This window comes from Rana temporaria, chromosome 13, assembly GCF_905171775.1.
Source record: "Rana temporaria chromosome 13, aRanTem1.1, whole genome shotgun sequence".
Classification (NCBI taxonomy): domain Eukaryota; kingdom Metazoa; phylum Chordata; class Amphibia; order Anura; family Ranidae; genus Rana; species Rana temporaria.
Window position 1 is genome coordinate 53401289 of NC_053501.1, and position 17413 is coordinate 53418701.

Genomic DNA, 17413 nt, shown 5'->3' on the forward strand with positions numbered 1-17413 from the left:
CCATGAACCGGTTGCCTGGGTTGTACAGTGCTATGTACATTTTTTATTTATTTTTTGCTTTTTTGTAAAGAAAACCATCTGGCCTGCTTGGAGAAAAGATTTCCACAATTTGAAAAATCCCCTAATATCTCTTGTTGAAAGGGAGGGACATATTTGCTTTGGTAGGATGATTTACATATATCCAAAACCCTGCAAATCTCGCCAGTTAATCCTAATGAATACTGGCATATGAGTTTACTGTATATCTTCGTGGTTATATTTCACAGTTAAAGCTTTATTTATCCTTTTTTTTTTTTTTCTAGCTGCACAAATTCGACGTGAAAAGCCGCCTGAGCAGATTTGGTGTGCAGGAGCCACAAGACTTTCCTCTGCCGAAAGAGGAGGCTGAGAAACTGAGTACAGAGACCTTCCGCCTCTGGGCTATTGCTGCCGGCTATGGACAAGCCTGTGATTTATACAGGTTAGTGGTTGTTGTTAAAGTTTATAATAATATACTGGTAAATTAAAATTTTGAATAGGTCCATTAACGCACTATACATACCGGTAGATAAATAACTTTACGTTCTCAGACCATGCTCCTACCAGACACTGTAAAAGCTGAGAAACTTTAGTTGGAGGTGCAACAAATGCTTTATTTAAAATCCCACTTACAGTGTTCTAAAGGATAGTGCAATACTTTACACTCAGGGAGTCTCGTAAGGCCTATGTCAGAACTCAGGAAGCCAGATTATTAGTATATGTACAGATGTCGCCAAAAGTTTTAAGATTGATACAAATATACATTTTTACAAAGTCTCAGTTTTTATGATGGAAATTTGCTTATACTCTAGAATGTTATGAAGAGTAATCGGATGAATTGCAATTAATTGCAAAGTCCCTTTTTGCCATGAACATTAACTTAATCCCCCCAAAAAAACATTCCCCTGCATTTCAGTCCTGCCACAAAAGGGCCAACTGACATCATGTCAGCGATTCTCTTGTTAGCACATGAGGACAAGGCTGGAAATTATTCTGTAATGCTGATTGAGTTAGAATGACAGACTGGAAGCTTAAAAATGAGGGTGGTGCTTAAAATCATTGCTCTTCCTCTGTTATCCATGGTTACTTGCAAGGAAACTTGTGTAGTTGTCATTGCTTTGCACAAAAAGGGATTCACAGGCAAGGATATTGCTGCTACTAAGATTGCACCTAAATCAACCATTTATCAGATCATCAAGAACTTCAAGGAGAGAGGTTCAATTGTTGTGAAGAAGGCTTCAGGGCATCCAAAAAAGTCCAGCAAGCGCAGGCCCGCCTCCTGCAGTTGATTCAGCTGCGGCATTGTGGCATAACCAGTGCATAGCTTGCTAAGGAATGGCAGCAGGCAGGTGTGAGTGCATCTTGCATTCACAGTGAGGCAAAGACTTTTGGGGGATGGCCTGGTGTCAAGAAGGGCAGCAAAGAAGCCACTTCTCTCCAGGAAAACATCAGGGACAGACCGATATTCTGCAAAAGGTACAAGGATTGGACTGCTGAGGACTGGAGTAAAGCCATTTTCTCTGATGAATCCCCTTTCCGATTGTTTGGGTATCTGGAAAAAACCTTGTCCGGAGAAGAAAAGGTGAGCACTACCATCGGTCATGCCAACTATAAAGCTTCCTGGGACCATTCATGTGTGGGGTTGCTTCTCAGCCAAAGGAAGTGGGCTCACTCACAATTTTGTCTAACAACACAGCCATGAATATATCCCGTTAAGAACTTGTGGTCAATCCTCAACAGGTGTGTGGACAAAAAAACTCACAAATTCTGACAAACTCCAAGCATTGATTATGCAAGAATGGGCTGCCATCAGTCAGGATGTGGTCCAGAAGTTGATTGACCGCATGCCAAGGTGAATTGCTGAGGTCTTGAAAAAGATGCAAATTCTTTGCATAAACTTAATGTAATCTTCAATAAAATCCATTGAAATGCTTGTAATTATGCTTCAGTACATCGTAGTAACATCTGACAAAAGATCTAAAAAACACTGAAGCAGTAGACTTTGTGAAAATTAATATTTGTGTCATTGTCAAAACTTTTGGCCACGGCTGTAAACCCCTTATTTTTCCAAAATGTTTGGTTATATACACTTTTCTTAATATCTTTTTTTTTTTTTTTTTCAATTTGCTGCAAAGTTTTTTGCCTGGAGTTCCTGCTGACAACAGCATTTACTATTACAGACTGACAATGCTTAGCCACTGCTTAACAAATAGCAGCAGCCTTGTTGGTCTTCTTCAGAGCCACTTGAATTGGCTGTTCGGCTACTCATCAGGTCTGTAGTTGCATCTTGCTGACCTGAAAGGCAACCTAGCCTGCAACTGAAAATGTTCACATGGCAGGCTGACAACGCTGCTGATAATTGTGAGGCAGTGGCTTAGAGCTGATGGCCTTCTATGCATTCTCCTTCAGAAAATTATGAGTGCCAGGTATATTAGGAGTACACTACATGTGTGTGTGTGTTCTCTTGTTGCAGAGATGCTCTGGCAATGTGAATCTGTTATGGAATATAATGAAACGGTTACTATATATCATTTTGAAAATAAAAGCAAGATGTATGTTTTGGTGCTTCTTTCAGAGAGCTGTACCCAGCTGTGATGAGAATTCTACAGTCCCTAACCAGCATTATTGCCTCCTGTAAAGGAAACAGTTCCTCTGCAGCCCTCTCCATCCAGCGGGCGGCTGCTGTAGTTACCCTGCTCAGTCATGTGACTCAGACAGCGGGCTGCACTGCAGAGCTTGAAGCAAAGCTGCACAGGTAAGATTTTTTATGCAGTGAACTCTGGATGCTTTTATAAAGTACGAATGTTTCTTAAGTGGGGGTGGAACCTTTTTCTAACAGAAAATTAAGTTTGCTATAGGCAATACCACAATTTTGTTTTTGTGTTTTCCAAATCTCTTATAAAATACCCTTGCAACTCTTCTTTTATATTTTAGTATAAAGTCCCCAACCTTTGTCTGAATTCTTGCACACAAACTTGTTTTTATGAAGTTTTTAAAGAAAACATATACTAAGGAATTATGAAGCCTGCTATTGCCTATCTCTCCAAAAATGTTACTTGTTTGGCTTTCATGCTAAATAAGTGGTTTCAGTACTTTCCTAGCCACTAATATAGAATAAGCATACAGATTATGAGTTGTGAGTTCACCTTGACTTTCTGATCTTCATGCTGGCCCAGGTCGGTGACTAAAAAAGTACTAAAGCAGTTGGAATAGCATTAGATTCGTTGCAGCTAATATTTCCAAAAGGTGGTCAGCAATATCATCTTCGGTATACATCTCATTATAGGTGTCCATGAAAGTGAACCTGACTCAACTTGCAAAGTGTCTGAGGTTATTAAAATGACCTGGCCTAAACCAATCCCATCTTATTCCGTTTTCAAATGCTAGAGTTGGCATTAAAGGATGTTGACATTTGACCGTTGATTGACATGGCATGAGCACTACAAGAGACCGGGCTTAATGTTAATTTGGAGAGAAGTTGAGGTCCGATTAACAGCTTAAGGTGATAATAAAAACAAAAAACAAACCTGTTATTCTTACCTGCTCGGTGCAGTGGTTTTGCACAGAGCAGTTCTGACACTCCTCTTCTCAAGACCTTTGTATTTCAGGTAGAAAGGTAGACCTTTGTTTTTCATAATAAAGGAGAACTACACAATAGGAAAAAAGTAGAAATGCATCACTACCATAAAAGAATATCACAATACTTAAAGGGGTTGTAAACCCTCGTGTTTTTCACCTTAATGCATCCGGATGTATGACACAGGAGCATGCCCGCAAGGTAACCCCCCTTGGGATAGAGCTTCCCAGAGGGGATTATGTATTGCAGGGAGGAGCCGCGAGAGGTGCCGTGGGACCCCAGAAGAGGACGATCGGGCCACTCTGTGCAAAACTAACTGCACAGTGGAGGCAAGTATGACATGTTTGTTATTTTAAAAAAAAACTGAACCCATAGTATCACTTAAGTGATATTAGAGTCGATAGAAAAAAAAAATCTCGGGTCCCCGGCGGCGCTCCCGGCCTCTCCCTCCCGTCAAGTGCCCCCAGAGGAACTAACTTTCTTCTCTTCATTGGCTCACTGAATGTGAATGACAGCAGCGGTCCCAGCCACTAAGGGAGAGCAGAGAATGCATTAAGGTAAAAAAAAACCTTCATACTTCAGAACCACTTTAAAGTGGTTGTAAAGTCGGAAGATTTTTTATCTTAATGTATTCTATGCATTAAGATAAAAACGTTGTGTGCAGCAGCCCCTTTAATACTTACTGGAGCCTCATTTCTATCCAGCGATGTTGCAGGAGTGTCTCGGTTGCCCAGGACTGTCCATCCTCATTGGCTGAGACAGCAGCATGGTGGCATTGTTTTTCGCTTCTTTCATTTAAAGTCAGTGAGCCAATGAGGAGAGAGAGGGGGCGGGGCTGAACCACGGCTCCATGTCTGAATGGACACACAGAGCAGCAGCTCGGTTGCCCCCATAGCAAGCCACTTGCTGTGGGGGCGCTCAGCAGGAGTGAGGGACTGGAGAAAATGAGGACCTGGGCTTCTCTGTGCAAAACCACTGAACAGGGCAAGTAAGTATAAGTATAACATTTTTAAAGAAAAAACAAAACTTTAGTATCACTTTAAGCCCAAGATCACTGGGACCCCACATGGGCACAAGGATACATTTTTTACCAACACAAGTACTCTTGATATGAAAACTCTCTGACCTTCTAAATGGATCATACTGTATATAAAACAACTGCTAGCACATTTTTTTGGTTCAGTGCTACTACACCTAGTGACTATAAAGGTCCAGGTCCTTCAAGTTCGATTTCAGATGGAATTTTTGGCTGAATTGGGACCTGAAACGGACCAGTAGACGGACAGGACCCCTGTACAATTCGCACCAGAGCCGCTCCGGAGATGTGTGAGAGATGCTCCGGAGATGTGTGAGCCGGTCACAATCTCCTGACATGGGAATTGGATGCAGGGAAAACCGCATCCAATTCACAATATTGTGAACCCAGCCTTAGGGCCCTTTCACACGGCGAGGGCCTATTTGCTCAGCGGGGATTGCTCCATTGATCCCCGCTGAGCAGGCAGATAACAGTTCTGTGTCTGCACACTGTGCAGGGACCGACCTGTCAGAGCGCCGCTCTCCTCTATGGGGGATTGGTTGAAGACAGACCGTAGAGTCCGTTTTCATCCGATCTGCCAGACGGATGAAAAATAGGGTTTCTATCCATCACACTTTAGCGGATCAGAGCTGGTCGGATGTCAGCGGGCATGTCACCACTGACATCCGTGGCTCCATAGAGCTGCGCGGAGCATCCATTCAGGCCCGCCTAAAAAACGTCATCAACCCGACTATAATAATATACTATAATATTGTGTATAAATCGCTTAGAATAAAACCAATAAATGTGAAAAAACAATGTTCCTCTTGGTGACCTGAGCTTATAAAATCGCACAGTCCTCTTTAAAAAAAAATTGTATGCTACCTCTAAGTGCTTTTATAAATATGTTTAAATGCCAAACAAATTATTTCTGAGTTTTCCAATGTCCACATTGCTCTAACTCTTACCCCTCTTTTTAATCCTGCGGACTTTCTCTTGGTTGAGAGGTCTATAATAAGTGGGGGTTTTAGCCCAACATGGGTAGAGGGCAGACTCGCAAAGTATTGGTTTGGCGTTTACAATTATTTACACCAAAAGGATTCTCCTGTTACTGTAGAAATATTTTATAGCGCAGGTCGGGTTCACTTCAGGGAAAGATTGTTTTATTTTTTTACAGAAACCAGCGATGTTCATACTTTTCAACTGTCAAGTTCCATTACAGGTTTGAACCTGACCTTATGAGCAACACAGACAGTCCATCTTACAGACACAGACGGCTATAGCTTTTCTGTTTTGTTGAGGAAAAGTATTTGCCATACTTTGTGCTACAGTCAATACGGACACCTACAATTTTTACAAAACAGTCCATCTGTAGCTAATGTTGCCCCAAATTAAAACATATGTAACTTTGCAGCACTCCTGTGGGCTCCGAACCTCAGATTCCTCCACCTGCAGTATCATGGGATAATGTCGCTGGATTACAACCCATAGTGGAAGGATGTTTGTGCAGATGTCTGCAAGAAGTTGGAAATGCTAGCACTTGGGACTTGCTTCAGCCACTCACCCTTTCATCCATCAACTTTCTTGCATCATACTATGAAGCTGCTAGCCGGCAGGTGAGAGCTAATAATTGCTTGCACTTATTTGTTTTTGGAAACTGATAGACAAATGTGATGTGATAGTACATGTAAACAATGTTTAGTTTGTGAAAAGCTACCCTGAAGAGAATCCTGTTTGGTCAGCATTGAAAATGTATAAAAAAGAGTCTCTACTATAATATATAATCCCTGGAATTCATAAAGACTGGTTCAGACAGATTTTGTAAAAAGGGTCTTTCATGCAATCTAAGGGCTCTTTCACACAGGCGGACCATTCAGGTCCGTCTGCCAGTTTTTTTGGCGGACCTGAACGGGCGCTCCGTGCTCCTCTATGGAGCCACCGATGTCAGCGGTGACATGCCCGCTGACATCCGGCCCGCTCCGATCTGCCAGAGTGTGACGGAGGAAAACCCTATTTTCCATCCGTCTGGCGGTTCGGGTGACGACGGACCCTACGGTCCGTCGTCATCCGATACCCCCATAGAGGAGAGCGACGCTCTGACAGGTCGGTCCCTGAACAGTGTGCAGAGATCGACCTGTCCTCTTCCGGCTCAGCAGGGATCGACGAAGCGATCCCCGCTAAGCAGAGCGGAGCCCGAAAATGGTCCGCCACATGTGAAAGAGCCCTAAGGCTGGGTTCACACTATTGTGAATTGGATGCAGGTTTCCCTGCATCTAATTCCCATGTCAGGAGATTGTGACCGGCACTCTATGGAGTCGGTTCACACATCTCCGGAGCGGCTCTGGTTCGAATTGTACAGGGGGTCCTGTCCTTCTTCTGGTCTGTTTCAGGTTCCAATTCAGCCAAAAATTCCATCTGAAATCGGACCTGAAATGGTGAACCGGACCTCTGCTGTGAGCCACTTTGTGCTGCAATGTGAACCAAGCCTAAAAGTAGTGCAGAATGCGCCAAATCCATGTACCTATCTAGGACTTATACTTTGCACATGCTGCGCCACTTTTTAGAATGCTTTTTAGAATGTCTACCTTTGCAAAATCTGCCTGAGACCCCTTTCACACTACACCGACTTCAAAGTCACGCGAGTTCACTGCAATTTTGCTGCTATTTCAGGGAATGTCTGTGTAAGTGGCATCAAAATCGGACCAAAGTAGTGCAGGTAATACTTTGAATTCTGAACAGTCGGACTTGAAGTCGTACTAATATGAATGGTTGTCATTGGAAATCATGGGAAACAACTTGTCATGCTACTTTGCCATCACAAATCGTGGGACAGGTCATATAAGTGTGAAAGGGGCCTCAGCTAGTTTCTCTCTCTATACTCCAAAAGAGAGTTGGCTCTAATTAGCTCCACTTTGGTAAGATACAAACTGTCAGCATTTTATTCTGAATTTGGTGCATTCATTGCACCACAATGTAAAAGTGTTGCATTTTAGAACGACCTAAATTTGGTGTAAAAGTCACTGTCAGAACCAAAAGTGTTGCATATGCTTCATGATTTGGACGTGGTACATTACCAAGAGGGATTAACGCCAGAAATGTGGCCCAACAGCTTTATTGAATTCCCCCAGTATGTTTTTATTGCTAAAAAATGTTTGATGAAGAGATTTGACCTAACCTTCTGTCCATGTGACACAGCAATAGAAGTTTAAGGCAAACCTCTGCAATGAGGACACAGGAAGCGAGAAAAAAACACAATGAGAGCTTTGGCTGGAGTTGGACTTTAATGGAAAGAAAGTGCAGATAAACATTCTATATGTCATTATTTTTGTGTAGAAAAAAAGCCTCAAAATGAATAAGTTTCTTAGAATAATTGACAGTTCATGGGTCACACTGCTTGTTCTTTGCTTCTCTAAGTGTACAGTGACTATGAAATGACAATTAAAGGGACAAACACATTTGGCTAGGTTGCCTTTATTTCATTTTTTTTTTTAAACACAGATATCCCATGTTTAGCAGTGGACAGTGCTACTTTTGCAGGTTTTTTTTTTTACAGGTTAGCCTCTGTACTGACAGTGATCTGTGTGTTTTTTGCAGCCCTCTCTGAATAGTGTTGTGTGCAATGAAGAAATAGAGAAGTTGACAGAAAATGTTCTGCTGCCTTTACTAGATCAGCCATCTGTGCAGTCTATGTGGGACTTACTCAGGTAAACTTTTCCTTACAGTAATAAAATTACACAAGATCTGACGGTGAATGTACTGGGGTCAAACTGGTGCAAAATCAACACTGTTGCTCACAGCAAAAATATTCCTTGTTGGCAATGAAATATTGTATACAAACATCAAAGACATTTTTCATGGGACTTTAAGAAAATGTTTTTCCGCATTTAAAAGATTTATTGCAATAGATGAAAATCTTATACATGAATAAGAAAATTTGTAACAGGGCAAGCTGATTTGATTTATCAGTATACAATCTGCATAATATTCATGTGGTGATAATAATGTATAAATTCCACTCTTCCAAGTTTTCACCTTTCATGACAATAATCTCACTTCTTCAGATGTCCAATGTAAAGTCTGTAAGCTAAAATAAACGGTTTCATAGAATATGTTAAGAAAATCACTTCAAAACGGGGGGGGCGGGGGGGGAGTGGGAGATGTAGTATATATTCATATGGATATCCATTGATAAAACAATACTTACAAATCAGCTAAATAAAAAGCAGTCTAAGATCACACCTCCAAATGGAAACTGTTGGAGGGTCTATTGATGCTGGCTACTGGGGAATCTATTGTTGCTTGAGGTGATCTATTTTTGCAGGGGGTTCTATTGTTGTTCGGAGGTGGGTAGGGGGTGGAGTCAAGGGTGGCTTGGAAGGGAGGAGTTCCTGCACCTATTCTCTGAGAAAATAAGGCCTGAGTACATACATTGTGTAAAGCTAAACAAAATCGGTGCTCCCCAGCCGTAGGTCCCCCAGACAACAAACTGCACACTTGTAGAGGAGAAATGGGGCTACATGTGTGACAAGTTCCGGGTCCAGGGTACCTATGACCGGCCGTACAGGGTCCCCAAAGTCACTGGAGAAATGGCCGTTTAACATGGGAGTCTATGGAAGGGGTGCCTGGATTTGAAAAATCGGTGCTCCCTGGCCGTAGGTCCCCCGGACAGCAAACTTTGCACACTTGTAGAGGAAGAGTGGGGCTACCTGTGTGCCAAGGTTGGCTGGTAACCGGTTCCCAAATCCAGGAGATCAGGCTCAAAAAGTTGACTTAAGTATAAGCCGAGGGGGGGCATTTTCAGCACGGTAATAATATACAGTACTTAAGTCTGAGAAGAAATTATTAGCACATTTGTTGAAACATATAAATACACTTTTTTTCTTTCCTTTTTTTTTAAGTTTTATTTTTTTTTAATAACTTCCTCCAGTGTTCTTTTCTTATTATAGAGTAGTGAGTTTTGGTAACCTTACCTGCTCGGGCAGACCGGAAACTGACGCTAGTGCGTCCCTATTAAAATAAAAGGCAAAATGAGCTGTGCTAACCTAAACATTAAATGCTCAAAAATAACAGTGAAAAATGTCCATAGATTTATCAAGTAAACCATAGAGGTAAGTGTCCATAAGGTGTTTTCTGTGACAAATAAGTGAACATTGTCACACCACAACAAAAGTACAACTCCACCACATAAAAGCCATGCTTACCAGGTGGCAAGCTTGAAAAGCTTGCGGCTAATACCCAGCCAAGGCCTTTATCCTGAGGGGAAAGTTATGTCAGCTCTGCAACAGATCACACTGTGCGAAAAGAGGCCAAACAGACATCTAGGTTATAGCCCAAGGACCAAGGAACGACCTCAACGTACAGTGGGCAATGAGCCAGGAACCCAAAAAGGAAACTCGCAATAGTGTAAAAACCAACTACACCTTTAATCATAAAATTGTATAGAACTTACAACAAGGCATAGATAAAAAAGCAGGGAATGAATAAGCCGGCCGGCTTGCATAGACCATCCAACCTTCCGGGATTGTAGCAACGCATTTTGCCTTTTATTTTTGCTTGTATCTCTCAGCAGAGCTGCAGCTTATGTTGGATTTCCTTAAATTTATTTATTTAGTGATTATTTACCGGTATGTGATTGCACAGTTTTTTCTATATTAAAACCTAGGAAATAAAACTTAGGAAATAAAACTACGGTATATGTATCCAGGTTTGTTACCAAATGAGAGTCCTACATGTCCTGAAAACCTGTTTGTGATATGTTAGTGTAGACTACAAAAAGCTACACGTTGTGGAACCAAAATGTTGCTGAAATGATAATGCTCTGAAACTCAAGGGGCTGAGGTTAAAAGGAAAAAAAAAAAATCAAGTTATTAAGCATATTCCTGGATGGCTTTTGTGGATGGACTTTTTTGTCTTTTTTGCAACCTGGCTAACTATGTAACTATATGTAACATATGTAATGTTTTTACATGTTCTTGGCCTCATATTACTAGTCATGAAAATGTTCAAATAATTTATGTTCCTTTTCTTGCTTTCAGACCTGAATTTTGCCTAATATATATCCCTTTTGTCTCTTTTTTCACTATAAATCTTGTGCTGTCAGGTCTTGCTCTGCTGTGTGTAACCCTCTTACCTGCTCCCCTCTCCCGGAGTCTGTCAGCAGCATTGTGACCCTAAGTTGTGCTGGAGGGAAACCACCACTTAGCCTGCCTGGGAAAAAGTCCCCGTTTCCTATACTGACCGCTATGCTTAACCTCGTCTGCAGTATCTGCAATATCCACAAGGGGATGATCAACAAGGTGAGCGCCAGACAATACACAGACATTAATGGTAAGGTGTATCAGTGAGTCTTGGTTCACACTGATGTGGTGCGACATTTGTATTGATTCCTATGCTTTTTCCGCACCACATCACAGTTGTACTCTGTTCATGCAAAACGCTGCTGATGTCAATGTTAAGTTAAAGTGTTACTAAACCCAGGACCCTGCATTCGCTATATCTGGTCTTCCACAGTGCACAGAACATGGAAATGCAATAATTTTAGTACATATATACCGCTAATAATAATAAAGGCGAAAGGGCGCAACTAGAATATATGCAATTACCAAAAATTAATAACAAGTGAAAAATGTGTGTCAACAAATAATTGATTATTTGTTGACACACATTTTTCACTTATTATACATTTTTGGTAATTGCATATATTCTACTTGAGCCCTTTCACCTTTATTATACGTTCATTAGTTGTCACAAATTTTGGAGCTGCACTAGTGTATGTATGTATTGTGTGTGTGTGTGTGTGCATGTGTGTGTTTGTGTGTGTGTGTGTGTGTGTGTGTATGTATGTGTGTGTATGTGTGTATATATATATATATATATATATATATATATATATATATATATATATATATATATATATACATACACACACGTGTGTGTATGTATGTATGTATGTGTGTATATATATATATAATATGTATTTATTTTTTATGTCTATTATTGGCGCCGTTTCCTATTATACCTTTTTCACATATATACTGCTTAATGCCATTTCTCATCAGCAGTATAGTGACTTCTATCAGTTTGTGCTCAAAGCTTGTAGGAGGAGTTTTCATTCTCTTCTGTCTGTCCTTTGAGGCTGCAGGACCCCTGGCCTCTGTCTGGACAGTGCTGATTAGCCCTGTGCTGATCACATGCACCCTCCCAAGAAAAAAGCAAAACTCTAGCAATGAACACTCTGAGCATGTGCAGAATGACTCTAAAGGCTCTGTCTTATCAGAAGATGGATTGGGGACAATGGAAGAATGGGAGGATAAGAGAAGATAGGATCAAACAGCCTTTATTCATAATGCAGAGGATATAGCCTCTCTCCTCTTTTTTTCTTTCTCTTGTTTGGTTTCACCATCAAGAGTTTGAGAAATTAGTTTTTTTTTTCATTCACAAATCTTTTTTAATCTCATACACAGGAGCACCTCATGTGTGATACATCAAGGGAAATTGTGTTCCTTTGACTAATGATCACCTGGGAGTGTTTGGTGAAACGCCCCATTCACCTCTTTCCCTCCCATATTTAAGCACATTTTGGTCATTTGTTCACTAGCTACGAGTAAGCATCACAGGATGCGAAACATGACAGCTCTTTTTTCCTAATCCACTCCTTGGTTGACTGCATGAATTTTGGCTGTTTTTTCCATTTGAATTTTTGTTGTTTTTTCATGTTTTGAATAAAGACATAGTTTTTTGAGGAGTGCAGCGATCCAGGATTTTTCTTTCATCGCAGAGGATATAGCCCCTTGTTCCCCAGTGAGCATGCATATACAGACTGATTTAACTTTTGTGGGTTTAGTAACAGTTTAATGACACCCCAAAAACAAGTTGCAAGACTAATGTAATGGGCTGAATCAGGTCGCATGGATGTCAACACCATTCCAGTGTGATAAATAAAAATGCCTGCACTCTAAGTCATGCAGGTGTGGTGCGATTTGAGCAGACAAAATGAATGGGCTCAAGTTGCACTGCAAACAATTGCATGTGATTTGATTAGTTATGCGTTGCAATTCCTGTTCCGAATCACATGGGGTTTTTCGCATCGCATCAGTGTAAACCAGCCACTGGGTCTTTGCAAATAGCAGAGGGCAGGTTTTAAACCATTCTTCAGAAGTGGTTTTTAATAGAGCAATGCACATTTATGTAAATGCAAAGCAGTTACTCTTCACAGTAGAATATTTGGACAAAAGTAATAACTTATTGGAGAACTATTTAACATGTAACATCCCATTCTCTGTCTGTCCTGGTGACCATTGTCTTTGATATAGAAAGTTATGGGAAATCCATCATTTTAAGTTGCTGCAGGAAAAGGAGGTGATTGGAAATCTTCCAATGGGAAAACCTGTTCTGGAAATCTACCTCCTGCTGTGTCACTTGGACGGAAAGTGAAGGGTAATTTCCCCAAAGTGGAATCGAAAAAAAACGGTGTTCTTAAGCATTGTCTGCTCATTTCAGAGCTAAAAAATGATTTGGCTTTACAATACTTTGTCATTGCAAAAAACATCATTATTGTGGGTGTGCTGAAATCTAGCGCTGTCATATAAAATTGAAGAACACCTGTCATGAAAGAAATACAGTATCTGCTGCTGATGACCTTTCTTTGGAAAATGCTAGTTGTCTGTCTTTATTCGGACTCTCTGAGTGAGTGAAAAACTTATATAGCGCAACACATGCGAACTGAATCGCCTCTGGGCGCTTAGTATCCGTTCCCTACTGTCCTTTTGCCTTCAGAAAAGATGGGTTTTGAGTTTTTTTCTGAAGGCCAGGTGATTCACCTCCATTCGGATGCTGGTTGGTAGAGCGTTCCATAGTCGAGGTCCTTGGACTGCAAATCTTCGTTCTCCTTTGGACTTGTATCTGGCTTTGGGTATCTGGAGTTGATTTTGGTCAGTGGATCGGAGCACGTGATTGGGGTTGTGACTTGGAGCACGTGATTGGGGCAATATGCCCTCAGTTATTTCTGGTTCGCTGACCCAGAAAAGCATTTAATTCAGGAAAGTCAGATATCATTTCTTTCAGTCATTATAACAACAAGCAGCTACTTTTTTTTTTTTTTTTTTAAATGAGAGGCCAACAATGTCAGTGTGGTTTTCTAATGACATGTATTAAAGGGAATTTTTCAGAACAGAGAATATGGAAGGTGACATTTCTGACCTCCTGAGCTGTCGTCGTTATTGCTTGACTGACTGCTTTGTGAAACGCTGACCTGAAACAAGCTTGTAGATATCAAGTCTCCTGACCCCAGATTAGACTTGGACCCCTTTCACACTGAGGAGTTTTTCAGGCGGTTCAGCGCTAAAAATAGTGCCTAAATACCACCTAAAAAACTCCTGCCCTGCAGTCTCAGTGTGAAAGCCCGTGGGCTTTCACACTGAGGCGATGCGCTGGTAGGACCGCTCCAAAAGTCCTGCCAGCAGCATCTTTGGAGTGGTGTGTTTACCACTCCTTCCCATTGAAAACAATGGGACACCGCGGCTATACCGCCGGCAATGCGCCTCTACAGATCCGCACCAATTTTGACGGTATAGCGCCACTAAAAATAGCGACACTATACCGCCACTGCACCTCCTGCCCCGGTATGAAAGGGGCTTTATTGTTTGAAGCCAGTGCTTTACCTAATGGTGAAGGAAGGGTGAAGATTACAGCCCTGGCACGTGTGCCATCTAAGACAGCTGGCAGCTATTATATATTTTGATCCTGACCTGTACCTTTTACCTATGTGTTGTGTTAACACGCATGTTGCCACAACACACCATGCAAAGGTTAGTGCATTGAAGTGCCATTCATTTTCCGTGACACTTCTGTACACAAAGGGAATGCAGGGCACCGCAACACACAATAACACTAAAACATGGTCCATGTCTGATTTTTGGTGTGTTGACAGCCCATTCAGATGATTAGGCTGCCTTTTAACAAGTTAACACTTGATATGACCCCTGGCAGAGCGTGCGCAGAGGGTGTGCCAGGTGTGCCTAATCGCCTAGTGAGCAGTATCATTATCGCTTGGTGTGGCAGCAGAGAGATGGGAAAGATTTCCCTTTTAACCGGCTCTGCCATAAGAGAAGTGCTTACGTACTTCTTAAATTGTGCCGGCAGGGAGATCAATGTGCCTTGACCATCAGTATGTAGACACGCACACTTTGGGGTACACACCCTAATGCAATAGGCTGAGCACACCTATGCCCCTGGTAACGCAGACTCAATTATATGTAAATGGGCCTTTAATGATTATTAAGTTATCAGTCAGCAGCTGATGTGGAGTCAAGTGTAAAGCCCTTCCCACCAATGTTTTTGGTTTTGCAGCTTCTAACTTTGCATGTCAAAGCTCTCTTGTTTTGATAAAATATATTTACATTCATACATGTGACTTTTACAATCGGCTGCATTGATTTCGATTCGTTTGGGTGAAACAACCCCTTTAAGTGAACTAATGTTCTTTTATGTTAGTGATGCATTTCTACTTTTTTTTTTTTCTCTATTGTTTAGTTCTCCTTCATTTTGAAATACAAAGGTCTACAAAATTATTTCCTTAAGACAACTGAATGTCCAACCCCAGCAGTGACTTCTTCCTCCAACTGGCTCCTGCGTCACGAATATCACTTCCATTATTTCATGCTGTCGCTGCTGTACAAAGTGGTAAATTGTGTGCTTTTTTTTTTTTTTATGTTTTCCTGTCACTTATTTGTGTAGTAATACATGTCTGTTTTACTAAATTTTGGTCTGGTCATAAAGATCATCAAGTGACAGCTTCATACTCCTATAAGATAGAAAGCCAACATGGAACCAAGGAAAGGTTTAAAGAGAAGAAATAGACATATGAACTGACCTAGTAAAAGCCTGTTTTTATCCCAATTTAAATTCTGTAGGGAGTGGGGTGGAGGGCGCATTTGAAAGAGACGGCTCAAGGCAAACCCACCAACATTTTGTAACTTTTTTGTTTGTTCTGATTCAAGTGCATCTCCTTTATTTGTAGCCACTCTCTGAATAAATTTGAATGTTTGCCTGTTCAGATTTGTTGAAAAAGTTACTAATTTTCATGAGGGACATTTACTTCTTCTACATGACTGTATATTTGGATGCAGCTTCTTCTTCCTCCATTTTATTTGTCATTATGGCTGTGATAGAGATATTCAGTACTATGCTTCTTTGGTGTGGAGACCAGTGTAAGTGTCTAATATGTTTTTTTTTTTTTTTTTATGAAATAACATTTATGTAAAATTGGTTTTGAGAATGAAAGTTATCCTAATCCATTACATTTATTTAAAATATGCTTCCTTCATAGGCATCTATGTCTCCAGAGCAGTCCCATTATACTTTGATTTTCCACTCTGTCTCTCTGAACTTGCTGAGTCGACTCTTACCAGGCAGTGAGCACTTGGCTCATAGGATCCTTACCACTTTTGCATTCAATCCTATTTTTATGCCGTAAGTACTTGCTATCCAATGTGCATTTTAATTTTTTTTGCCTGCCAGTTGTTTTGCCATCTGTGTCCCATTGGGGAGCTTTACTCTCACTTCCTGTCCCATAGCTAAAACGGGAAGTGAAAGTAAATCCTCCAAAGTGAGGTACTTCCTGGTTGTCACCTGGGTTTGCTGGAACTAGTGTCACAGTTGCTACATTTTCTCTCTTCTAAAGTTCTGGGGACAACCCAGCATTTGGGATTTTATTTTACTTTTACTTTGAGTGATCACAGTAAACGTGACAAATAGAGAGAACGAATCTCCCTAATGGGGGGGGGTGCAAACTGCAATAAAAACTTGATAGGTATTCTAATCCCACTACAAAACAAAATAAAACAAAAAAAATTGCCTTTGGTTGTACCTTAGTCTAAAATGTTTTCAATCCATCATATGCCCACACCTAAAGACATAGACATCAAAGGGTGGTCAGACATGAAGGCATTATCCGACTGTTTCTTTGCATGTTTTAAGCCCATAGACATGTTCCAAGTGCGCATTCTTTGAAATCTAAAGCTCCCAGAACATCCAATAAGTACATAAATACTAATCGCAAAACAAAATGCACCCAGCAGTATAATCTCAGTGAAGTAAAATAAAAAGGTGAGACCACATGGAAAAAAAACATTAACCACTTAACCCCCGGACCATATTGCTGCCCAAAGACCAGAGCACTTTTTGCGATTCGGGACTGCGCCGCTTTAACTTACAATTGCGCGGTCGTGCGACGTGGCTCCCAAACAAAATTGGCGTCCTTTTTTTCTCACAAATAGAGCTTTCTTTACAGCGACAATTTTGAAAAAAATGAATATTTTTTTACTTTTTGCTGTAATAAATATCTCCCAAAAATATATAAAAACATTTTTTTTCCTCAGTTTAGGACGATACGTATTCTTCTACATATTTTTCGTAAAAAAAAAATCGCAATAAGCGTTTATTGATTGGTTTGCGCAAAAGTTATAGCGTTTACAAAATAGGGGGTATTTTTATGGCATTTTTATTAATATATTTTTTTTACTAGTAATGGCGGCGATCAGCGATTTTTTTTTTTATCAGTACTGCGACATTATGGCGGACACTTCGGACACTTTTGACACATTTTTGGGACCATTGGCATTTTTATAGCGATCAGTGCTATAAAAATGCATTGGATGACTATAAAAATGCCACTGGCAGTGAAGGGGTTAACACTAGGGGGCGGGGAAGGGGTTAAGTATGTCCCTGGGTGTGTTCTTACTGTGGGGGGGGGGGGGGTGGCCTCACTAGGGGAAACACTGATCCTCTGTTCATACATTGTATGA

General features: G+C 40.9%; 1 protein-coding gene across 1 annotated transcript in view; it reads left to right on the plus strand.

Moving 5' to 3' along the window:
- RPAP1 (RNA polymerase II associated protein 1) overlaps positions 1-17413 on the plus strand; it is a 91723-nt gene that overhangs the window by 61708 nt on the left and 12602 nt on the right. The window contains exons 15-21 of the mRNA XM_040332584.1: positions 303-460; positions 2594-2773; positions 6025-6226; positions 8205-8314; positions 10711-10906; positions 15141-15290; positions 15937-16079. Of these exons, the coding sequence (XP_040188518.1) occupies positions 303-460; positions 2594-2773; positions 6025-6226; positions 8205-8314; positions 10711-10906; positions 15141-15290; positions 15937-16079 (1139 nt within the window). The remainder of the gene's footprint in view (positions 1-302; positions 461-2593; positions 2774-6024; positions 6227-8204; positions 8315-10710; positions 10907-15140; positions 15291-15936; positions 16080-17413) is intronic.